This window comes from Oratosquilla oratoria, chromosome 22, assembly GCF_046742065.1.
Source record: "Oratosquilla oratoria isolate Oo_2021 chromosome 22, ASM4674206v1, whole genome shotgun sequence".
Lineage (NCBI taxonomy): Eukaryota > Metazoa > Arthropoda > Malacostraca > Stomatopoda > Squillidae > Oratosquilla > Oratosquilla oratoria.
The window spans coordinates 42,599,104-42,626,316 of NC_134798.1; the positions used below are offsets into that span (position 1 = coordinate 42,599,104).

The window sequence follows — 27,213 nt, forward strand, 5'->3', positions numbered from 1 at the left end:
GTCTTCCACATTATATGATTATTACCAAATATTCTGTAACTTCTTACTTCATTTTCTCCTCATTTAACTATTTATCAATTATTTTCTCTACACCAGGGGTTCCCAACCTTTTCAGCTCATGGACCCCCTAGTAAGGTTTAAGATTTTCTATAGGCCCCCAGACTACTTTACGAATTATGTCAGTTTATTATTATTATTGGTGTTGATATTGTTATTAATGCTTGTAATATTATTATCATTATTATTAGATATTATCCATTTTATCATTTTTATTAGTTATTATTATTATAATTTTAGTTATCAATAGTGTTATTATCATCATTTTGATCCGTTATAAAAGGGCTAAATGATAACATTTATCAAGGCGACGGTGTTCCAATGATGATACACTCACATATAAATAAACATAAGTGTTTTAAAATAAATATTTATATTATATATTCTTTATTATATTGCTATAAGTAATATTCAAGCCAATAGTATTACACAAGCTCGTCATCTTGATGTTCATTCACGATGTGGTTGTGTGCATGTGAGGTTCTCCCTATATACACAGAATAGGGAGGATTTTCGACTAGTGAACTGACATGGTTTTTCTTAAGTTTAGATATTTTTTGGTTGATTATTCTCACTCTTTCAGTACGGGAAGAGAATAGAATAATTTCATGTTAACCATTTAATTTTAAAGACCGTGTTTCGACCCCCTAGCAATCTACTGACCCCTTTTCGATACCTTGGGTGGTTTCATTGACCCCCTAGCAATCTAACCCCCTTTCGACCCCTTGACCATTTGTCGACACCTTGGATGGTCTCATCGACCCCTGGGTATCGATATCGACCACTTTGGGAACCCCTGCTCTACACTCTTGGATCACTACCTTACTCTTTGATACATTCTCAGTTTTCTCCTGACAAGCCTCATCAAATTCATGTACCAACTTCATCAAACTCTCTGATAGCAGAAGTGTTATCTATGCATGTTAAGCTGTTTATCATCCATGGAGTCATATATATTGTGTATGTATGTATATACCTTTTTTGAGGGGCGGGGGAGTCCCAGTCAGATTTACATATCTCAACATGTTACATTCTTTTACTTGAAAACCTTAATCAAATTTTGGAAAGCAGAATGAGTTTTATATACGTATATATTTTTTTTTCCGTGGGGGGAGGATGTCGTGTACATAAGTCAAATTCATGATTCAGTGGTTGTCTCTCAACATGAAGATTATATGCAACTCATTCAGTTTCAAGTCACAAACTCCACCTGTCAGGGGGCTAGGATAGTGCCTCTTATGTAGTACTATGTGGTGTGGAATCTAAAGGCCTGTCTACACGAGCGGGCCTGATCGGCGGGTTTGCCCGTTAACGGGCAAATTCTCGCGGGCCTGCCCGTGAATGTTGTCCACACGACCGAAGTGATGAACAGCTGGGCCTGCCCGACGATGTTGCCAGTAGCGGGTGGAGTGCTGTACGAGAACCATGGTGCCTAGCATTGTCAAGAAAAAGATTTTGTGCTCTATGATAATAGCTGTGTGTCTCAAGAAGAAAAAGAAGAAAAGGATATGGTTCACGATATTATCTTGCGTCTGGCAGGGTAGAAACTCCAGCTACCGGGCACCAGCTCAGTGATTTCGCTCGGCGGCCTTTCGGGCAATTTGATCGTTTGCCCGTCAAATATGCCCGTTAACGGGCAAGCCCGCCGATCAGGCCCGCTCGTGTAGACAGGCCTTTATGAGACATGCCCTTGGTCCAAATTGCTGGTGGCAGGGTTCCAACTACCATCACCTCAACCTGCATTACAAGTAGCACGAGGGTGGGTGGCTATAGAGTGGTTGTGAATAGATGATAAACTAACATGGCCCCAAGATTTCTTCTTGTTTGCTCTATATTGGTCACGAGTAGACAAGAGGGAGTCATGTAACAAGTATGGGTAGACAAGCATCAACTGTCAGGTCCTGCTGCATTGCCTCTGCCCAGGTAGTGGGAAGGGGTCAGGGATGTTTTTTTTTTTTTTTTTATTGTTATCATTACATCTTGGAGCCTCTGCGTTCTGCAGTTGGCTAATATTTCTTTTCTCAGAGTATGAAAATTAAAGACATAATTAAACAAACAGATTTCCATATAACTTTATTTTTTAAAAATAATCACAATTTTATGTAACCCTCGTGATAAGAATTACATTTATGCATGACCTAAAAACCATGTCTCAATCCATACCTGTAGTAGTAATAAGTATAATAATAATACATGAGGGCACCAATCAATTTCACTGTACATTGCTATTACAAATAAACCCAACATTTGCTCTCCCATTATGTAAAATTTTTCTACCAACTTCCTTGTAGACATCCATTACAAAAACTTAACCTGTTCCTTAATACAAAATTTAAATGTCAATTTCAACAATTACAAAATGAGTGTTTATATACCTTATGACCCACCAGCATCACCAGGTTACCAACCGAATGAGTACCACAGAATGCAAAGTATGAACTGCCTTGTGTTAACGTCCTTCGTACGTATATGTCCGACACTTTTATACCTTTATTCCTTTGTAGGTCTGTAGTCTTATTCTCTAACCATAACCAGAGGCAGATTATCGATTATCTATGCAACCTTAGATAATCTCTTAGTATGTGGTTGACTTTGTATACATATAGGCAACACCTTTGTTAATAGGCAGATGATAATATAGATGAAAGTGGTAACATTAGTTCATGATAGTTGTAGTAGTACAGGTAGTAGTTATAGTAGTAACTGTAGGGAATAGTATAGTGTTATAACGTTTAACCCGGTAGGACGGCTACGAACACTTGTTTTCAATGCTATCCCCTTTTTCCTAATAGACACCATCACCAGTGACATCAACACACCCTTAATCCACCTGTATGCTTCCATCTGATGCACCTATTCAAGATTGTCAGTAAGTTGTTATTTTACACATCTAGAGCTTGCACGATACTATACTATCATCATTCCTTAAACATGTACATTTAATCTTGTGCATCCTTCACCAAAGAGGAAGGAAGAAAGGCTACCAATTGTGCTCTGGATCCACCTAAATACAAAGCATTGTTGACATTTTAACCATCTTTACTGTATCGCATAACGAGTACTTTTTGCACATGAACCCCAACAATAAAAATAAAACAAAACAAAAAATAAAATGTGAAGTAAAATGCACATTGCCATCTTGGAGACCCACCCCCTTTTCATAATTCATGTACAAAAATTTATGCTGCATTCAGCATGATGAATAAAACATGCCTCATGGAGTCTCTAACCTTATGAATACAACGATTTCAATTCTGGTATCAAGACTTTGAACCAGATACTCCCAAGTATTCATTTTCGTAAAACTAACCACCCACTGCCCAACCAATTCTTTCCTTTAATTCTACAGAAAAATGGCTATGTAAAAAAAATTTATTTGTCAGTATTCTATAACAAAATTTTAATTAATTATAAAAAATGTTGCAACAAAAATTGCTACAAGTTTTTTAGTCAAAGATATCTGGGATCACAAAATTACAGTTTGCCTCGTATACTGAAAAACAAAGTTTGAAACTTAAAAATATGACATGAACAACATAGCTATGACATAAAACTGAATCATGAATAATATGATTCTGTATCATTGAAAATGCATGGCTTGCCCAGGCATCTTTAATATCATACATACATACATATACCAACGGCATTTTTTCCCCTTTACAAGAGAGGTAACCAAAAAACAAAGGCATAAAATCCACTCCCATACATTCCATCCCCATATACTCTACTCCCATTCACTCTCCTTCCCTCTTGGCTCCTCCTGGATGATGGGTCATCCCTGCATCTCACCCACTGCCCTGGGTCAGAGGCAATGTAGCAAGACACAGCAAAGACAAGATGGGGAAAAATCCCTTTTGGGCCAGCTAAAAAATATTCAAACACACACTCTTCCATACACAACCATTTTCCACTAACCCCTATCTTCAGTCTTCTCCCTTCCTTTCTCAACAGACATTGCCCTCTTTCCCAATGCCCCTTTTACCCCTTCCATCCATTTCATCCTTGGTTGCCCCATTTTCACTCCTTCCACACCTCTTTTACTAATCTTTCTCACTCATTCTTTCCATGTGTCCAAACCATTCCAACTCCCTTTCCACCCCAGCTCTCCTCCTCATTTCTCACTCTATCCAGCCCTAGAAACCTCTACCATACTTCTCAGGCATTTCATCTCAAACACATTCAAACTCCTCCTGTCTTCCGCTTTTATGTTCCATGTTTCTGCCCCATACAGTGCTGTTGGCACAATCGCTCCTTCATACAATCTACTGTCCGTTTTCCTCTTATTGCCATCCTATTATCATCTCTCCATCTGCATCTTTTTCCTTTTCTTCTCTAATTGATTTGCCTCCTCTTTCTCTCTTAATTTCCTTCCAAAACATTTTTTATTACGTTAAAAAAATTCTGCTCTCCTCTTTGCTTTTTATCTTATGCTTTACTTCTCTTTTCTTTGTACCTCTCATGATTCTTATTTTGTAACCAAACTATGAATGCTCACTTTTTCTCTTCTACAACCTTCTTTGCTTCATTATCCCACCACTGACTACCCTTCCATTTCCTCCCGTCCTCCTTGTTCCACACACCAACTTTGCACACCTTGCGACTCCCTCCTTGAACCATTGACATTCCTCCTTCACTCTCTCTCAGCTTCTTGTATTCCTTCTCCTTTTCTTTCTCATTTAAGCAGTTTACTCTAAGCATCTACCTTTTGTCCTTTTCCTCTTTCTCCGTTTATTCTCCACTCTCAACTTGCCTTCTACCAAAAAAAAAATGATCTGACATTCCCCCACTCTCTCCCTTTAGAATATGCTTCAACATAAAATAAATGTGCAAAACCTTTGGCCATTACCTCGCTGAAATCACCGTGTTCCTGAAGAGCAGTTTGTTCCGTGCCAGAATTCAAACTAAGTGGACAACAGAACATGGATGGCTGGGCATAGCTGCATAATTATACGTTGAAGGCTCACACAGTGTACACAAAGTTGCGGTGGTATACAGCCAAGACAAGGCTTTCTATTTGAGGAACTGCGAGGTGCTGCAACACCGAGGTTTGGCAACTTTAAATTTAAAATATTCTAAAACTTGGTATTACTCCTGAGGACGAATGAGAGTTGCATTAAATTTGAGAGCCTGACCTTCACAAGCTTTAAGAGATACTTTGACCACAGAGAAGATTGAGATCTTTTGTATGACAGCAGGGTACTGTTCATCTGGCTTCCAGTTGATCATGATGGTATTCGCTCCGCCTTTTATATTGCCAGCATTAATAGTGGCATTTGGCCCAATTTTATCTGTATACACTCGCTTGACGACCCCAAGACGTAAAACCAGCACATCAAAGGATCGGTCAAGCACACCCATAACCATAGCCTCTTCACACATCTCGCCAACTTGTCTGATAAACTGAGCTAAGTACAATTCACTACTCAATTCTTGTACTGTTTTCGAGGTTTGTTTCTTGTCATTACAGTGCTCTGCAAATTGTTGTACCTTGTGTTGTGATGCCTGAGGAACTGGACTGTGTGAGGTGTCCACTGCCGCAGCTAGGAGGCGGTGCACGATTACATCCGCATATCGACGAATGGGTGAGGTGAAGTGTGTATACAGAGGTACGTTTAGAGCATAATGAGCAAACTGCCTCTCATCCTTCAACACACCCGTGCAGAAATAACGTGCAAACTGCATTGGCCTACTGCACATATTGACAATGATCAGCATGCGGAACATGGAGAACTTATCCTGACCAACGTACTGTTGGATGCTGGCATGAAGATGTCCTGAAGTGGATGCATCGAGTTTAACACCGAAAGAGGCAAGCAAGTTTACGACAGAATCCATGGGGCCTGGCAGGGGTGGTGGGTGCCGTCTCAACAATGTGATCTCCGGAAAGGTGCTATAGATCTTATGAGCTACAGCCATATTGGCCAACAGCATGAATTCCTCAATAAGCCTGTTGCTGTCACGTTGTTCATACACATAAAACCCATTTGGCATCTTAGTTTCCCCATCTAAACTAAAACAAAGTTTCACCTGGTCGAGCCTTAATGCACCATCACGAAATCTCTTCTGTCGAAGATTCTTGGCAATGCCATTGAGATCATTTACGATCTTGCTGATCTGCCTTGGTGTGTAGCCTCCTGTAAGCTGTGGAAGTTCCTCTAAACTCCAACATTTCTCTGGCTCATCTATCATGACCTGTGCATGTTCGTATGCAAGCTTTACGCAGGACCTTATGACTGAGCGTCCAAACCATTCGCTCAACACTTTGCCTTTCGGAGAGAGTTCCCAAGCCACGGAGAAAGCCAGACGATCTTCACCTGGATTGAGGGAACAAAGTTCTTCACACAAGACTCTGGGGAGCATTGGAATGACCTGCAACACAAACAAAAAAGATCACTGTAGAAAGAATGAAAACCTGCACAACTCAACACTACTACATCCAATACATAAGTATATATATATACACCTATTTATATACGTGTGCAAGAGTATGAGTATGTGTGTGCATGCGAGTATGTGTGTGCATGCGAGCATGTGTGTGTGTGTGTGTGTGTGTGTGTGTGCGTGCGAGAAAAAACAGCCCAAAGACACTGCCTAACTCATTGGTCTGCCAGCTCTTGCTCAACTTCAGTTTCAAACCTTAGTCTACAGCTTCTGAACTTTTTCCCCACAGCCCTTTGCAATCTAGTTAATATTAGCAGGGACCAAACACAGATACTTGCAAGTCCAGTGAGACCCTTCTGCCTACCACTAGTCTTCCACACCTGTCAACGCCCTCACCTCCCTTAGGTGCAGGACCACAGTGCCGACAAAGTCTCTGGGCCAGACCCAAGACCTCTCTATACAATGAATCACTGACAGCCAGGAACTGTTACTCTCCTCTTATTACTATAAGCTTGACATAAAAATGCAATCCAACATTTCTTCCCAGAGAGATCAAGAGAAGGATCTGGGGACTTGCTAGGTACTGTGAGACTGTGGGTTTCCGGTTGGTACAATTAGAGGCTACAATGATCAAAGCTTGTATGCTCTTGACTACCTTCCCTATATGGAGGATGAAGCCTTTGGTATATAGATGGATAGCAATCTCTTATTTTTCTTGAAGAGAGTGGGAAGGAAGGAAGGAAAGAAGGAGGAGGAGGAGAAGGAGAAGAAGGATGAGAAGGAGAAGAAGAAGGATGAGAAGGACAAGAAGAAGGATGAGAAGAAGAAGAAGAAATACCTGTGATTCAGGAGAATGTCTAAGTTCTAGTTACCTTTTGAGTGAGGTAGACACTTGTGGCTCTGTCAGCTGCTATTCGGTCAAGAGGAGTGCACTCTCTGACAAAGAAGCTGACATCTGCAATGTGAACCCCAACTCGGAAATTGCCGTTCGGAAGCGGCGTACATGACACTGCATCATCCAGATCTCTTGCAGTTGCAGGGTCAATGGAAAATATGCATTCGTTACGGAAGTCTGCACGCTGTTTAATCTCCTGTGAAATGGACAAAATGGCAGGTTTAAAAATAGCACATTAACAAACAGGTTCCCTGTCAACCTTTACTGTATTTTGGATGTTGTAAAGATAAGCAACCACACAGTACCCATATACAGATAAACTACCCCACATATTAGCTTATAAAGAGTAACAACCCTTCGCATATAATGATGCCAATATCGGTGTCATGAGGTGCAAGTGAGTATACTAGGATGCCCACGTTGTGTTCTTGTTATACTTATTTTGTAATTGTAGCTGAATGACCCCTGTATTTTGTGAACAGGCTTGATTACATTTTTTATGGTTATCAACATTCAGAGTAAAGAATGAGAACCACAAATGCAACTTTATATTTTGTAACATGCATACTGAGATGCATCCTCACACATCAGGCAACTGATGCTGTGCACAAATACTTGACTTGTATATTGAAGCAGTTCACCTAACCAAACCTAAGTACGTTAAAAATTGTTAATGCTTTACCCGCAACCTTATAAAGAATGGTCATCCTCAGAAAGAGCTCGTAAAGATCAGCCACTCCAAATTTTAGCTTGCAAAGATAAAAAACCCTAAGGTACTCTGGAGTTGCAGATCTTCACAATGTCCATTCATTTCCTCCACTTTAGAGAGCTGACAACCATCAGCTGGTCTCTTGCTGCTATTACTATTACTACTACAAGTTGGTTATAAACTAGTTCCAGCATGTGGTAGAGTACAGTACCTACTTCTGGAGTTGAGATAATTTTACAAATTTAATTCCAGATGACCCTGTATCCAAAAGAAGCAGACAGAAGGGGACACAAATGGGTGTTCAAAAGGTATGGGATGGGTGAAGGGTGGGTGTATGCTTTGACCAAGCCACCCCCCTTACACGGGTGGAGTTATGTATGTATATACGTGTGTGTGTGTGTGTATATATATAAATATATACACGTGTGTGTGTGTGTATTCTTACATGTCACACTTAACACGAATGGTCAACTTGACAAAAATCTAAAAACAAGTACTCAATCTACGGAGTTAGCTCCCCCCCCCCCCAACAGTCATAACATCTAACAACATTCTTTTTGTGTAATATTTTTGAAGAACAAGAACAATTACCTGGTCTGGAATGGTCCATGGTAGTTGTGTAGGAAGGCCATCACTAATGGAGGGAGGAAACTCTCCATAGTCAATCCCATGTTCTAAAAGCATGGCCTCCGTCTCTGCTTCTATGTCACCTACTGCACCCACATCCCTTACAAGCTCCCTGAGTACACGTAAAAATTAAATGTAACACGGAGAGTGGGAGAAAGAAAAAAAAAAAGCAGCACATGGCTTATTAAAATTGTGATTAATGTTTCATTATACTTTAAAACACATTATATAACAGCCCAGTGATGCTCTTAATATATTTTTTTGATTAATGCACACTTTGCCACCTTACCCCTTACCTAAAAACCATTATAACCACCTACCCCATTGCAAATTTTGGTTCTCTCCACTGAACAATTCTCGCCATAAAAATTCTGTTCTTCAATTCATCTGGTCTGAGCATTAACTCTTTTGGGCACTGAATCATTGGAATCTTCATGCGGGGGAGACGGTAGTCCGTGGGCGAAAACAGAGCGAAGTTGGGATTTTTATCGGCAAAGAGCTTAAGCTGCCCAGCCCCAAGCCTTGTGTGCTTCCTCTCGAGGATATACACAACATTTCCAGTCCGCTGGATAAACTTCTCCCAGCACGACAGCCTACGTACCTGCAGCACATTCGGTTCAGTTCGTTTTGAGTCCGAATCCAAATGTCTGAGGTTACCTGGTGTCGTTCTGGTTGCCGAAACAGGTTCGGCAGGTTTCTCAGCGAAACTTCCGACTGGCGTCTGCTGTTTACAACTAACCTCGGTCTCTTGACCTTGAATCTGTTCTGGTTTGCCTTTCTTCTTCTTGGTCCTCGATCTTCTGTTTCTTCTTGAGGTCTTTGCATCTTCAACAGGATCTTCCTCCCCATGTTCTTGGAGTTTCTTCTGCACGGAAGCTGCAATTCTTTCAGAGACACTAAGTCGCTGCTTCTTTTCACTTGCTGTCTTCTTCTGGGCACACATGTCCCTTTCTTGCTTTACACTTTCAATCTCAAGTTCCTCAAATTTTCTGTTTATGTCATCAGCTAATTTGTCCATGTCAATTTTTCTTGGTTTCCTACTTTTATTAACCTGAGTACACTCTACAGCATCCTCTTTCTTTGCCGACTGCTGAAACTCTATAGATAAATTTGCAATACCACTATCATTTTTATCTTCCCACGTATCAACTTGCAATTCTTGACTTGTGCAAAAGCTAATCTCCTGCTCCATACCTGTTTGGTGTTTGTCAAACTGAGGAACCTCCCGATTCTGTGATCCAGATGCTTCTTCTATCTCAGATTTAACGTCAACTTTTGTATCTTGATTGGTTTCGTCTAATTCGACAATTTTGGGAGTACACTGGCTCTTGCCCCAGGCATCTTGGGCACAATTCTCCTTCCCAGCTGCTTTCCCGTCCTTCGACTTTTCACTTTGTTCTTCGTAACGCGCCTGCTGTTCCTTGAAAAAAGCCTCTTGTTGACTGCGCATGAACTCTTGATCTTCGCACAACTGTTCATAATCCAGGATCTCACTTTGACCACTTTCGTCGTCCATTGAATCGCATTCACTTAATTCATCTGGTGCAACTGCCATACCTGGACCCAATTCTTCGTCTGAACCGTCGTAATCAAAGTCGGAGTGCTTTCTTTCTTCTGATGAAAGGGGTGGGAGAACAACAGAGGCAAATGTGGCATCTTCGTCATGGGGTTGATTAAGAAGTACGAGCTCATCACAGACATTGGTGGGTCCAAAGTCTAAAATGGCCACAAACCCCTCTTCATGTTCTTCATTTCTAATAATTTCCTCCACATCATCATTGCCACTTTCCGATTTGACCACAATACTTTTCTGATGGGTATCTTTCGAAGCTTGATTCAAATCATCTTCGGACTTCCCCTCGTACTTTTGCTTTCTTTCTGAAGTATTTTTGGAATCTTTGTGTTCGGAATCTTCGTGTTCGGTGTTACTCGAAGGAACTACGGCAGAAGAGCTCTCCGAGCCATTTTTCCGACGTTTTCTTCTCCGCGTCTTTCTCCTCCTGCTCCCTGTTGCCTGCCTATCTCCTCCTTCCTCTACTTCCTTCTCTTCTTCTACAATAACATCACTATCTGCCTGACATAGGGTGTCATTTACATCTTCGACTTTTAGCTCCAAAATGGTGTCCGCTTTATTAACCCAGTTGCAAACACTCGATTTCTGCTGTTTATTAACGTATCCTTTCTTCCTATCCGGGAGTTGCTGTGTTGGAGTAGTCTTATGTACATCGCTTGGTTGATTATACGATAAAGCTGTTACATTGGCATTTGAAGCAGAATCATTGGACTCTAGTAAGGGGCTATATACAATTTTCATTTCATCTTCATTTTCTTCTAAATACTTGTCTAAGACATCATAAAGCACCTGCAAAGAAAATTGGAACTTATCAGACCTATATTTGATTATGTTCTGAATTTTCATTAATACAATGTATACCTCTTTCCATGTTGCACATTTGTGTTATGACACGAGATCAGGTTGTATATAATGCAAAATATAAACAAATAAGAACCACAAACCATAAAGTCATGATACACAATGCTTTGCACTTAGCAACTGAGAAGAAAAATGCATTACCAAGGTATTATAAGCCACATTTAATTTCTTGAATTTCAACATGGATGAAACCCATTAGCGAAAATCCAAGGGGAAAAAAGGAGTCGTTACCTTCCACTGGTCGACTGGTTTAAGTTGCAGTGCGACCACATCTCCATGCAGGGCTGCGTTGCGGTCACGTACCCCTCCAATATAGATGTCCATCCCCCCGTCCTGGAACATCACAAATCCGTTTCTATGATCACTCTATTCTCCATCTCTCATTGTATTACTATAACCAATATATATTCACATTCATTATATTTCATTATATACACAATGTAAAACTTTGGATGGAAGGTAAAAAGAATGCTAAAACCCATCCACTGTACATTTTATTTTCCTTTTTTTTTCTCTTGTGTATACCATAAACAGACAAAATATTATCCCTAAACAACTGCCACTATTTGTAATATTAATGACTGAAGCAACACATACCTATAAAAAAAATCATCATACAAGTCATAACCAATTTCAAATTAACCCTCTCAAGCACAGTGCAAGTTTTGATATTGTTCTACAATATTTTTGTCACCAATAACCAGAGCTTCTATCCTTGTGAGCAGAGGTTAAATCAGTAGTAAAGGAGAGATTTAAACTCTTCAATATGAGCCACATTCTCACGCACAGCATTGACTGCCTCATGTACGATGATGCATCACAATACGAGCATAATCGTTACAACTGTATTGCTCATTCCACCAACTTGAATGTTGATAACCACCAAAAAAGTGGTCAAGCCAATTCATAGAATACAGGGTCTCAGCTACAAATACAAAATAAATATAATCAAGACACCAATGCCAGCATCCTTGTATACCGACTCGCGCCTCATGACACCAAAGTTGGTATTATCATAAGGGGTTAACCACTTCAGTATGATGAGACCTACATAGGTGTAAGTGAGCACATGAGGATGCCACCATCGGCATCTTGACTACATGTATATTTTTTTGTAGTTGTACACGAGTTACCCCTGGATTCTGTGAACTGGTTTGATCACGTTTTCTGTGCTTATTATTACTCAAGAGTAAAAGAGAACAAGTAATACAGCAGTGACTTTATATTTTATAATGCGAGTGATGCAAATTACACGTGGCAGTCAATGCTGCAAGCAAGAATTTGAGTCATACTGAAGGAAGATATGAAGACATCAGCATTCTTGTCCATGTGGAGGAAGTTTCTTCACAAAAGAATACTGTGTAATTCTGGCCCATAGGTACATTGGTCTATTTTCTTTTAATATTCTATACCATGGAACCTGTATGAGTATGTCTTTTCAGAAGACATTGAACTGAATGCCAGTCACCAAAGGTGCCAATTCATCTAATTATGAAAACTTTCTAATCTCTGACTCATTCTATATAATTCCTTCTTAAACTAACTTTCTAAGAATTGTTAGTGTGCTAAGTATTTGTTCCATTTTGATCATAATTCACTCTATGCAAATTTGCATTTGAATCCAGGTTACTGACGACTTCAACTTGCTCTGGAAGTCCTTAGCTCCTCCTGGCATAAGCTCCCTTAACCCCTAATCCATGTGAGCATAATGTTAACTTTCACACAGTAGATATTTGGACTCTGAACTTTGACCAATACACGAGAAGCTTAACCTCTTCAATACAAGTCAAATTCTTGTGAGTAGCATCAGCTGCCTGATGTACGATGATTCATCACAATACTTGCATTATAAAATATAGTTACAGCTGTATTACTTGTTCTCTTTCACTTTGAATATTAATAAACCCAGAAAATATGATCAAGTCACCTCACAGAATATGGAGGTCACTCAGCTACACCTACAAAATAAATACAATCAAGACAACAATGGCGGCACCCTCATATACCCACTTATGCCTCATGATGCCTACATAGGCATCATTGTATGGAAGAGGTTAATTGCACTCAATTGCCTTGATCTTAGCTCATGACGAATAAAACTTTAACACGACCTTAATACAAAAATACTATCAACAACACCACAAAACAAGCTGTGTTAAGAGGGCAGTCTCCAAATACAAATTTCAGCAATATTAACACTGGTGCTATGCACACAACTTGCAGTATATTAAAAAACTGAAAGACTTGTATAACGACTCCTTAAAGTGACTTCGGTTTTACGTAGGTCTTAACAATACAAATAATGGCATTCATTTAACAAAAATATTCATGCTTACAAAAGTAAATAAAAATTATACATTGGCTGGGTTTAAGCAGTTAGGATGTGAGACGCAAGGTTAAACTTATCAAAACATCACTTCTAACAATAACCTAAATGGCTCCTTACTAACCTTTTACATTAGTCTGCCTAGTTACATAACTCAGCCTAACAACCTAACATTAACTTTCTAACAACTTGTTAATAAATAAATAAAATAAATTGGGTTAAGTATTTCCAGTATGACTACAAAAACCTTGATATAGTTTGTTCTGCCTACCCCTCAAAATCTACACTCTTGAGACCCCCTAGACTATATACACCAAACTATATCTCTAAATTTTGTTTTGTCCAATGATCTGGTTTAACATCATTGAACTACCACTCTTGGGAAAAGCCAGGATGGTGCAATCTTACAAGTAGCTTTTTGAAGCACGGGAATTTAATGTAGCATGCCCTTTCTAAAAATGTCTTCCATTAACCTCAAACAATCTCCACTCCCAACCTCTCACCCAAGCAGAGATGCTTGAGCTATGGAAAAAAAAAATCACAGACTAACTACATGTACTACAGTACATATAAAGCAGAAAGCATGGTTTCATGAGGACAGTCTGAATACTTAAAACTATCAATATTGGTTGCAGTTTCCTTCAACAGCAAAATGGTCTGTCTGCCTATCTTGACATGTCTGATGTATCGTGCAATAAATCCCAATGATTGTATCCCATATTAATGATACAGGATTTGTGGGAAAACCCAGTTTCGGCTGTGGCATTTCTTGGGGAGACGGGACTGCTCGGACAGACAGTCTAGGGAACGACAACGACAACAACCACATCCAGAACATTGCTATGCTTTTCTGTAAAACTCAAACCACACACAAATGGTTTCCTGAAAGACCAACATGAGAACAGTAGTAAAGGAATGGATGTCAGAATGGAAAGGGAGCGGCTTGTGGTCCAACAACCTTTGGCTCTGGTACCTGTACTATTCTTAATCTACACTAACATGTGTACTGATTACAATTTGTTACTGAAGTCCAGATTAGTACTGTATGTACATGTAGAACTAAGTATGACAGACTGACACGCACACAGAGGAAGAGGAAGAAAAGAGGAAGGAGATGAGGACAGGAGGAAGAGGAAGAATATGAACAAGAAGAATGGGGAGAAGCGAGAGACAGGAGGGATGGGAAGCAGGAAAAAGAAGGGATGAGGGTAAAGTGGAGAATGAAAGAGAGAGTAGAGCTGAGAAGAGTGGATGAGGGGAAGGGATGGATGGATGGAGGGAGTGAGGGAAGGAGGAAGATTAAAAGGAGAGAGAGGGAGAAAGATGGTGGGGAAGGAAGGAGATGTATGGTGGGGGAGAGGAAGAGGGGGAGATGAGGGGAAAGAAAGATGTATGTGAGGGGAAAGGGAAAGGGGAACAATGGAGGAGAGGAGGGGAGATATTGATGATGGGAGGGAGGAGGGAAAGAGGGGTGGGGGAGGACACATAGGAGTAGAAAAAGAGATTCAAGAAGTGGGAAGTGGGAGAAATGGAACAGAAAAAGGGATGGGGAGTGGGGATGGAAAGGAAAGGAAGTAGAGAGAGTGAGGGGGAAGGGGGGAAGTCAGAAAATGGAAAGAGAAGGCAGCAAGGGGGAAGAGAGTAGGAGAGGGTAAGAAGGCATGAGAAAGCTGGAGAGGGAGAGAGATGGGAGGATAAGGAAGAAAGGGAAGTGGAGGAGGTGAGGTGCAGGAGGGGAGAAGAGAAGAGTAAAGGTGCGAGGTGAGGGGGAAGGGGAGGATAGGGGGAAGGGGAGGATAGGGGGAAGGGGAGAAGAGGAGGGGAGGGGAGAGGAGAGGAGGAAAAATATGGGAAACTGAAAAGTAGTTTACCCCTTCTATTGCAGTTGTTACCACTTGAAAGACTTTACACTAAAGTTCCAACCCTTGCATCAGACTACAAGAGGGGTGTTTCTGTAAATTTTGTGGTGATATGCATACAGAAGGTTTTATGCAATGATGAGAAGCAGGGAATGCAAGCCTAATGGTAGGAAGGAAGGGAGGAAGGAAGGAAGGAAGGAAGGAAGGAAGGGGAGAGAGTGACTGAGAAAGTAACAGGTGTGAAAGTATTATTTCATCAAGTACAAGGGAAGCAAAATGGAAGATTTATATTTTTCTGGATAAACAACACCACCTTCAGTCCTAATCTTTTTTTTACTAACACTATCGACTCAACTAAAAGAATTAAGAGTTATAGACCCTGTACACACTATGCTATGATCCCAACACTTCTGCTATCACAAGGAGGAGCACCCCTTTCATTGAGGAGGTATACAATACTGGTTTTCAAGCTTTGATTGTATGGGATCATCCCCATCAGGAGGTGCAACCCCAAAGGGATTGATAGCCTCTGGACTGGACCCAAGACCTCACTATACGCTTCAACCATTTTTTTTTTTTAACACTTTTCTTACATGTGGAGAGCTGACAACTGGTGACTGTTCCACCACCCCTTAAAACTTTCAGCCAGTGACAAAAATAGGACCACACCAATACAACACAGAAAACAGTCCAATGTTTTTCCAGGAGAGATCTGCGGGAGGCCCTGATGACTGTTGCTAACCACTGTGGGGCTGCAGGTTTTCCCACTTAGTTAAACTTTAAGCAACAATTAACTACCAATAATGTCTTTGCAGCAACAAATTGCCCCCCCCCCTTTTTTTATACTACATTCAAACTCCTCCCAGACCCTATTATGCCTTTGGAAAGGGAATTGGAAGATAAGGTTGATGAAATAAGTGTTGGAATGGTTTGGAAACATGGAAAGAACAAGTGAAGAAAATTTAGTAAAAGAGGTGTGGAAAGCAGAGGTGGAAGGAGTGAACATGAGGAGGCGACCAAGAATGAGATGGATGGATGGGGTAAAAGGGGCATTGAGAAAGAGGGGAATGTCTGTTGAGGAAGGAAGCGAGAAGACAGAAGGTAAGGGTGAATGGAGAATGGTTGTGTATGGATGATATTGAGATGCACAGAAGGGAGTGGGTAGGGGATGGGAAGGCAAGGGAGTAAGTGTGAATGGTATTTTGATGCAGCTCAAAGGTATTTCTCCCCATCTCTTTTTCTGCATGAGGGGCAGAGAGGGGGGTTGCTGATTAAATGAAGCATCCTTGCTGTGGATGTGCTGTGTCTTGCTACATTGCCTCTGACCCAGGACAGTAGGTGAGATGCAGAGATGATCTGTCATCCAGAAGGATCCAAGAGGGAGGGAAGGGGATGGAATGGGAGTGGATTATGTGGGGATGGAATGGGTGGGAGTGGATTTAAATGCCTTTGCTTTTTGACTACCTCCATTATGAGGGAGAAAAAGCCATTGGTATATGTATGTACTACAATCACATTTGTCCCCTTTTCCTTTATAACAAGGTACTACATAAGCACTCCCCTCCCTTGCACACATTAAACAACCTCATTAGCCAATACACTATCACCACACCCCCTTTCTACCTAAGGTGCCTTACCAGCTTTCATAATTTTCAATACTCTCTGTAGATACATATACCAAGGCTTCCCCCTTACAAGGGGGGTAGCCAAAAAGAAAAAGGCATAAAATCATTCCCACCCATTCCATCCCTGAATACACTCCACCCTCCCTCTTATCTTAGCACCTCCTGAATGACGGGTCATCCCTGCACCTTGTCCACTGCCCTGGGTCAGAAGCAGTGTCGCAAGACACAGCACATCCACAGCAAGGCCGCTTCATTAAAAGGCAGATGTGGAGGGAGTGAACATGAGGGGACGTCCTAGGATGAGGTGGATGGATGGGGTGAAGGGGGCTTTGGGGAAGAGGGGAATGTCTGTTGAGGAAGGACGGGAGAGGACAGAAGACGGGTGAATGGAGAATGGTTGTATATGGATGATGTTGTGATTGCATGAGGTGGAATGGGCGGGTGGATGGGGGGTGAGGTAGTATGTGTGAGCAAAATTTGACGCAGCCCGAAGGGATTTCTCCCCGTCCTCTCATGTTATGCAATGGGGGGACGGAGAGGGGGGCTCGCCGATTTAATGAAGCAGCCTTGCTGTGGATGTAATACTCTCTGTACCTGATCTTTTCCTACATCTGTCATTTTCTTATCTGCTCCCACTGCCACAACCAATCTCTCCCTAGCCTATTCCATATTCAACAACTCTCTAAAGTACTCTACCCATCTTCCTCTTACCACTTTTGCTTACATTAAAGTCTATCAGCATTAATTATCTTTTTCTCTCTACCTGACTCACTCCCTCTTACTCTTCACTTCCTTCCAAAACATCCTTTTATTCTTTTCAAAAATTCCCATCATGATCCTACCCCAATATACATTTCCTCCCACCCTCCTCATTCTATATATTAGCTTTGCACTTCGTCAATTCTTCCTTAAAACCTATTCCTCTACTACTACATACATATACCAACAGCCTTTTCCCCCTTACAAGGGAGGTAGCCTAAAAAAGAGGAAAAAAATCCACTCCCACCCATTCCATCCCCAATACTCCACTCCCATTCACCCACCTCCTTCTCCCTTATCTTGGCTCATCCTGGGTGACATGTCATCCCTGCATCTTGCCCACTGCACTGAGTCAGAAGCAATGTAGCAAGACACAGCACATTCACAACGAGGCAGCTTCATTTAATCAGCAACCCCCTCTCTCTGTCCCCTCATACAGAAAAAGAGAAGACAGGGAGAAATCCCTTTGGGCTGCATCAAAATAACATTCACACATACTCCCTCAACCCCCCATTCCCCACCCACTCCCTTCCATGCATCACAGCATCATCAATACACAACTATTCTCCACTCATCCTATCTTGTCTTCTCACATCCCTCAACAGACATTCCCCTCTTTCCCAATGTCCCTTTTACCACACCCATCCATCTCATCCTTGGTTGCCTCCTTATGTTCACTCCCTCCACCTCTTTTATTAATATTCTTCATTCATTCTTTCCATGTGTCCAAACCATTCCATTACTCTTTCATCAACTCTATCTCCCAAATCCCTTTCCACCCCAGCTCTCCTCCTCGTTTCTCACTCTATCCAGCCTAGTAACCCATACCATACTTCTCAGGGATTTCATCTCAAACACAAACTCCTCTCTTATGTTCCATGTTTCTGCCTCATACAGTGCTGTTGGCACAATCACTCCTTCATAGTCTCCTCTTAGCATCCATTCCCAAATGTCTATTTCTCATTACACTTTCTAATCCCCGAAGGCAACTTGCTTCTCTCAGTCTACATTCTACCTCTACCCCTCCCTTTCCTGCCACATTCACATCCAAGTATCTAAAGCTATCCACTTCCTCTGGTCTCTCTCCCTTAATACTCACTTCCAATTTGCTGCCACATTCTCCCCTTGTACATCTCATCACCTTACTTTTACCCACATTTATCTTCAACTTTCTTCTTTTGCACACCTTCCCAAACTCTGTCACTAACTTCCTTAATCCCTCCTCTGATCCTGCCACAAGCCACTTTATCCCTCATTGCCTCCAACACTTGTCAGGTCCTCCTGGTTGCTTTTATTCTTTTCTTTCTCAAATTGTTTACTAGCACCTCTCTACCTTCCACCTTTTTCCTTTTCCTTCATTCTTAATTTTCCCTCTATAAAAAAATGATATGACATTCCCCCAATCTCTCCCCTAAAAACATGGACACCCAGAACTCTTCTTATCCTTCCTTTGGAAACTACTACATATTCCATTAGTACCCTATCAACCCCCCTTTCCCATGTGTACGTATGCTCAACTCTCTTCTTGAACACTGCTATCATCAACTCCCTTTCAAGACAACATTCCCCTAGAGATGTTACTCCAACATAGACTCATGATGCGACTCCAATCTGTATAGAATATAATGAATGAATATATGGAAGTAGGAGTGAAGGAAGAATGGAAGTGTTTCAAGGATTAATTACTATAGTATGCAAAGATAGTATGTGGAATGAGGTGGATGGGTAGAAACAAAAAGAAAAGCAGTGAATGGTAGAATGAATTAGTGAGGGTGGCGGTAGCAGCACAAGAGGAACAGTAAGAAACTAGAAAGTACATGAGAAATACAGAGTAAAGAGGGTGGAAGCACAACTTTGGATGAGTGCCAAGAGCAGATGCGAGCTGGATTAGGTGTTGTTGTTGTCATTCCCTAGACTGTCTGTCCGAGCAGTCCCATGGATTAGGTGTTGCTATGGATGCTACTTTACCAACACTTCTATGCTTACGAACCATCTTCCACCACTGCGCAATCTCATACTTCATATGTTGGTTTATTTAGTGAATGAGAATTTTGTCTATATACCAACAGACTTCTCCCTTATTATGGAGGTAGCCAGCCAAGGCATGCACCCACCCCTATCCACCACCCATTTGTTTCCTTTTCATCTTAGCTAATTGTGGATGAAGTGTTATCACAGTCTCCCGTCATTTGATGAGAATAAAATATACATTTTAGAACAAAGTGAAGAGTAGGGGGGAGAGGGTAAAGAGAGCGGGTGGACAGTTGTTATTGGAAATAAAAGACACAAAAGGAAGATGGGTAGTATTTTGAGTCACCGATTGTAAAGGAGAGATTTTTTTTCTGCATGAGGGGACGGAGAGAGGGGGTCACCAATTAAGTGAAGTGGCCTTGCTGTGGACGTGCTGTGTCTTGCTACATTGCTTCTGGCCCAGGGCTGTGGGCAGGATACAGGGATGACCCATCATCCATGAGGACCCAAGATGAGAAGGAGGAAAGAGTGGGGAAAAATGGGTAGGACTGGGCATATGTCTTTTGACTTTGGCTACCTCTCTGATAAGGGATAAAAGGCCCTTGGTACATGGATGGATGGAATGTAAAAGAGAATAGGCCTGGCCAAAGAAACTAAGATTCAGCAACCACATAGAAGACAGATAACACCTCATCTGACAATGTTCCACACTAACAATCCACAGACAATACAATAGATTTTCCCTAGTGACCTATGGGCCTCCCCAGTGGCTGTTGCCAGTCACATAGGAATCACCGGTCCCCTACAAAAGAGACCTTGGGCAATGGACCCAGTGATTGATTGGGAAGGTTTGATAAAGCAAAAGCTGCCAGGTTTTCATATGTAAAAACTATGGCTCACTACACTGCTTTTTGACCCAAACACACACCCATATCAAAAGCAAACAAGACCCTAACAGCCACCCTTTCTACCTTGGTACCTCTGGGATTACGATTTGCCTAGTCCCCTGCCACAGTGTTTATGTTAAAAGTAATGTGAGGTAGAGCTCGTTTTTCATGGGTAATAACCCACACTGGTTTTAATCTGACTACTTCATCAGATGGCAACCCCCCCCCACCACTCAAAATTACCATTCCAGCTACCCCCAGATGAGAACCTACTTTAATTAATGCACTGCCACCACTACAGTTCAGCCTCTATATCCAATTAACATAAATTGACACAATGGTATAAATACACTTATAACTTATTACAGTATGTGTACAACTATACACTAAATATACATACATACACCTAAAAGCCTTCTTCCTTGTAAGGGTGTTTGACCTAGCTAAGGTGTATGCCTACTCAACACCTACTTATTGTTCATGTATCTTTGCTTCATTACATAGCAACCACCCCCCAACCTGTAACCCACTTAAATAATAAATATCTTTGGGCTGCATCAATTTCTAACTATGCACTAATTACACCTTCACCTTTCTAAAGTATATAAATACAACCTATACTTCTATTATGACAAGTGTGGAGCCACATACTCAAATAACAATACCTATGACATTCACAACATAACCAAACTTTCATGCTTAAGCATAAGGAAGGGAAAAGGAAGACTAGGAGATCAAACTGGAAACCAAACGGATGATACCGAGAATTACCGGCGCGCTGATATAGGCATCTTCATAATTCTTGGGATTGATACGGAGCACACCCTGAAATGGACAAGTGCGTGAATGTTAGTATGTATACACACTTTCGAACACACGAATAATATAACATTGTCAATTTCACCATTCAGTCACAAACATGGACAAGAGTAAACATGGCATAACCATTAATTACTAAAATCAAATCCTCTATTTCTTACTTGGATTGTCAATATTTCAAATATAAATTTATAATCATACTAAATTAACACTATAACCATGCATGTGTGATAGAACTACATCATTTCTAAGCAAACAAGACAACACTTTGCCTTTATCAACTTATGGGAGAAAAAACAAAAGAAAATTATGGATCACACTTCACAAAATATTAATATTCTGCAAGATGTTTACACAAACAAAAGTTCTGTGCAGCAATACCTAGTCTATCCAAAATTATTATAACACCCAAATACATCAACACAATCTAGTATCACAAAAAACTTCAACACTATCTATCAATGCATCTGCTAGGGTACTTGACTGTGGACAACGGTATGATGTGAAAAAATTCCTGTCCCTAAAAACTCAACATGAACCCTATATTTGCAAGCAAATTTCTAAGCAATTGTACTGGGGTTACTGTTAATTCAGGGCTTTATATATATACATACCTATCTGTATTTATAACCACAGTCGCATGTAAACAGTTAAGACTGTCTCCCTGATACTGTGAACAAGCCTGTTGTATTTCTAAAATATAAGCCTATCTATGAATTATTCAATCTGTTGCCCTGGTTTTCTCTAAAATATATATGGTTCCTATCAATATTTTCCCCCCTATAAAGGGGTTGGCCAACTCTGAACTTGTTTTGAAGCTTCACAAATAAAAAATACGTGTTTTGTGTACCATCACAAACCACAGCTATCTGGCATCCTTTGAAAATTTAGTGCTGGTTATCTGGACTTTGTAGTTTGAGGAATACTTTTAATTTTCTACTAATAGGATATTACTGTCATACAAAACGAATTCTTTAACACTCTTCATTGGAAACGCAATGTTTGATAAGATGGAAGACCAGCAGGATAATTCTTAATCTTCAGATTATGCTTTAACTTTCTGGATAACAATACTGGACAGTTAGGGTGAAACCGAATCCAGTTTTTTCACTATACGTGATGTTACGACTAAACCACAACTTTCACTTTCAAATTGGAGGCCAAATAGTTGTGAAACACAAAGAGTGAAAGCAGTAAATAAAGCCATTTCTTCCATTTCCTCACACAAAATTATGTCACATAAACCCCTAGCAAACATCACTTTAAATCCAATACAGAGTACCAACATAAACTGAAGACTATTTCATTCTAGCATATCTAAAGATATATACTTCCATAAGAAACATGCACTTTTAATATCTAATATTCTCAACAAATGAAAGAAAATTGTTATACAGTTTAGTTTAGACAAACGAAGATCATATGATGAAAGTAAATTGATTAGTTCGTATACACTTTCCCTTACCTCGATCACTTCACCTTTCTTCAATTTCTCCTGAACCTGGAAAAGGCTCATGTAGGAATTAAAGACAGGTAAAGGTTTTCGTCCTGGTGTGTTGCGAGGGGTGGTGGTGCGTGGGGAAGAGCCAGCAGAGTTTTTGGTAGGAGTCTGACGTGATGATGACAACCTCCTGCTGCCATTTTGTCCTTCTTCACCGTTTGGATTGGCCATACTGCAAAAAGATAGTTGTCAAGGGCATTGCACGACTTTTAAACTATATATATATATATATATCTATATACTGAGTGCTTTCCCTCCCCCCCCTATAAGGGAGGTAGTCAAGTCAGAGGCACATGCCTATTCTCACCCATTTCACTCTCTTCCATCACCCCCTTCTTCCCTCCCATCTCAGCTCCTCATGGATGACGGATCATCCCTGCAGCCAGCAACTGCCCCGGGTCAAACATCATAATACATCATGCCTGGAGTTCAATGATGGGTACTCGCATGCAGTACTCCACCAAGACAGACTTGAGAGAATAGTTCCCCCAATGATACCTTTAAATACTACCAAACACCCACACTCTGAGGGGCTGGCAATCTGGATTGGGCCTCGAGATCTCTTAGCAGCTAGCTATCTTTTACCCAGTTGTTCACAAAATGAGCTGGTAATATGCCACTTCTCCTGTCCTAACAGGTAATGACATAGAATTTGACCCACAATATCAAAGAGAAAAGTTTAAAATTTCTTCCTATGAGATGGGCCAAAAACACGTGCTTGCTTGCTCTGTTGGGGGTGCAGGATTCTTACTGATATAAAGCAACAATAATAAGTCCTATAATAAAATCACATCTTTGTTTCAATGGCCATGGTATACATATCAAATGTTGGGCTTGGTGATTAGGCAAACTTATATTCCCTAACTTATCCCTATCATTCTGTCTTATCTGAAGTGCAGTTCAGCTTCTTACTCCCACCCTTGCCTGGCAACAAACTGGTTCTCTGTGCCACACCATTATCATACCCTACAATGCCCAAACCCAAACAATAGATAGAGACAGGATGCTGCACTCTCTGGATGTCCCTGTGTTTGATAATATAATGTTAAACATGAAATTGGCTTTACTATAGGTCTCCCTGGGAGGGATGGGTTACTGTTAAGAGGCATGATTATTTTTACGTCATCTCTCCCATGAAAACATGAGGAAGTGCTCTCTCTCCATCCTCCTCCCTCTCTCTCTCTCTCTCTCTCACACACACACACAAACTGAACCAATCAATAAATGAACCAATTGCAAAGTCAAATGAAGAGGAAGACACAAGTGTTGAGGAATAACCTGTTACCTGCCAAACATATCAACAAAATGGTGGAGGTGACGTACATATTGCTAAAGAACGTACAGGCGACTTTTCACTATAGATAAAGAGATGATGGAAAAAATCAGAGCCTAATTTGTATTAGATTGGAATTTGCTGCAGTGTCAGCACCTTGGGGTTGCATCTCCTGATAGACACCAACTATTCCCCTTCCACCACTTTCAGCTAGTGATAGAAAATGTCCCACCAGATACATGTGAGAGGACCTAAGGAACGTTGCTTGTTGCTGTGAGGCTGTGGGTTTGCCACGGAGCAAAACTCAAGGGGACAATTATTGTTACATGCAAACAAGTTGAAGGATACAAATAAAATCAAGAGGAAAAAGAACCAAAAGTTCTCAGCAGTTTCCTTCGTAAAAATCTTGCAGTTTATCTTATAGTTTCTAGAGTATTTTTGACAAGCTTGGCAGTCTAAAGTTGACATGAAAGAGGATCAACTTCCATGCTAGGTGGCACTTTTTTTTTTTCAACTTGTTCTGGATATTCAGCAAATGACTGTCCACATGACGAAGTGTGGATCTCCTGCAAGCGAGACCTTGAGTAACGGATGAAGAGCAACGGATGAATTTTGTCCTCACGGGTACAAATGTGGTTCAATCATTGATGAACCGCAATTTGGCTACTGCCAGGATTTTCTGTTAATCCATGACACCCCCCACAGAAAAATTCTATGGCAAAGGGTACCGTGTCCATCAATCCAGTTACCACCTGGTGATTTCAACAAACTGTGTTAAATACCATCCCTGAAGCCACAAGAGTGGCATAGGAGTTGGAAACATCTGGAGTCAAGGGAACCTTGGCTGTGCTATTAACAGGCAAAACCATCCAAAGTAACCTTAAGCAATCATTACTATGACAACTTGAAGCTACAATCTTGATAAACCTCTTGGACTTGGAATTGTTGTCATCAATTCTAGAACATAGTCAATCTAGATCAAGCCACACAGTTGAAACAGATATTTCTTTTGATATTAAGTTATATATTGAATAAAGAAAAAAAAATTATAATTTATTTCCGGTCTTGCAAGAACTCACAAGTATCCTTGTTTTCTCATAGTAACTATGTGACTAGTTACCAAGCCATCACTTGTATATGACCAACTGTCATGGAACAGCTTTGATCTGGCACCCTCATCAAGTTCATTATTGGCTGATGAATAGTATCACATTCTTCTGTTTTGATTAAGAGTTTGTTTTACCTAATTAAAGCTAAGTCCCTGAGGCACTGTTGCTACACTCCTGGAGACTTCAAACTTGGCAATGGATACTCTACTGACCAGTGAACTATTTGTTTAGGAGTTGGTTATGTAAAATAATAACTGCAGCTTTGAGGCACATATATACCTCACTGTGAAGGTGGTAAGGAAAATGAGCTGCTGGATCCTTTGCACATTCATGACCAGAAAACCAGAGCACATCCTCCCGTAGAAGACCCTTGTAGTATCAAACTCGAGTGCAATTGTCAGCTTTTGGTCTCCCCATAATTCCATAAAGTAAAGGAGATACAGGAGAAGGCCCAGAGGGTCTTCACAAAGAAGCTAGACAGGGACTCCTTGAACTATTGGGAGAGGCTGAAACACCTCGGGTTGTATTCCCTACAAAGACGATGGGAACAACATAGCATCATCTACAGCTAGAATATCCTCGAAGGCTCTGTACCAAACCCATTGCTAAAATGAAATGGAGGGCATCAAAGACTAACACCACCCTAGGTTTGGTAGAACCTGCTGTGGAAGGTCATTAATAAGTGGCCCTCTGAGGAATCCAGGCAGAGCTTTGATAGAATTGGCCCCAGGCTCTTCAACTGTCTCCAAAGGGACATCCACGACCTGTCAGGTGTCTGCAGTGAAGTTTTCAAGAAGAGCCTCATACCGGACAAGCCTCCATTCCCACATGGCCCAACCTCAAGGGGATCTGCATCCAACAGCATCGTTGACCAGCTCCAATACAAGAAGATCAGGCAGAGGCATGGAAGTGGCGTGTCCACAGACTGGCCGTGATGGATCTATCTAAAGCTATGACAACTAATACAAGTAGGGCTCCTCATGGTGGATCCATATTGTCAGCAAAAAAATTCGTCCTTTAGGTTGGAGATACTAAGGCGAATATTCTGACAAAGACGCCGTTTTAGTCAAAGTAAAGGTGTGGAATGCACCTTACGTGATGAAAGGATCGAAATGCAACAGCCAACACCTGCAGTAGCCGTTTCACCCTGACAGTAACAAGTACCATTAGTTAAGATATTGAATTTCTAGAGGTTAATGTCCCCACAGTTATATAAAAACTTCCACAACAAAAAAGGGTCACTGTCAAAGTCCATTCCTCCAATCTATGATCATATGTCACACGGTTACCTAAACAAGGTTTTGATATATCAATTTCTTATTTCATCGTTTAGCTATTTTGAACACGTTATACATCATTAACCATATCCCTGTATATTTAATAGCTCTCCCCATAGTGCAACCTCATATCAGGACTAGAAATCATCCGTAAGTGCATAAATTGTAAGTGTAGCAAGAGAAACGGAGAAAAATTTGAAATAAAAAGAAGAAAGGAATACCACACAAAGCGTTGCAGCTGGTTTCGCCAAAGCCGGGGTCTACACAACCCAGCCGCGTTCACTTTTACCCAACATTCATCCACACTCATGCGATTTTTATCATCTCAAACCGTCCATATGGAAGAAGTAAATATGTCTCACATTGCTTGGGCAAACTTTAATAAATTACCACTTACCTGTACACATAATCAGGATCTTTACACAGAAGAGTACTTGCCCTACACCTTCACCAGCTTTGTAATCAATACACTGACAGTAAGCTACGCCAACAGTTCTAAAGTATGCTCGCAGCCCAAGGTGTTTTGAGAAAGAACTTTAAAAAGTAATGATAAATTAATGCAATCTGAAATCAATGCAAGTGTCTGCAGTATTTATATTCCGAGAATATAAATACTACTACAGTCTTGACTTGTTCAATATATTTGGAACACCATACTGCGTTGCGAGCGGAGAAATCGGACATTTGCTGGCGGACGTACGATG

At 40.9% G+C, this 27,213-nt stretch overlaps 1 protein-coding gene across 10 annotated transcripts in view; it reads right to left on the reverse strand.

Moving 5' to 3' along the window:
• Positions 1-2,117: 2,117 nt before the first annotated feature.
• LOC143037493 (uncharacterized) overlaps positions 2,118-27,213 on the reverse strand; it is a 516,293-nt gene continuing 491,197 nt past the window's right edge. For all 10 annotated transcript variants that reach the window (XM_076205796.1, XM_076205803.1, XM_076205799.1 and 7 more), the window contains 7 exons: positions 22,815-23,022; positions 21,302-21,355; positions 11,335-11,436; positions 8,990-11,031; positions 8,634-8,781; positions 7,311-7,529; positions 2,118-6,426 (listed from right to left, as the gene is read on the reverse strand). In XM_076205796.1, the coding sequence (XP_076061911.1) occupies positions 5,143-6,426; positions 7,311-7,529; positions 8,634-8,781; positions 8,990-11,031; positions 11,335-11,436; positions 21,302-21,355; positions 22,815-23,022 (4,057 nt within the window). In that variant the 3' untranslated portion in view covers positions 2,118-5,142. The remainder of the gene's footprint in view (positions 6,427-7,310; positions 7,530-8,633; positions 8,782-8,989; positions 11,032-11,334; positions 11,437-21,301; positions 21,356-22,814; positions 23,023-27,213) is intronic.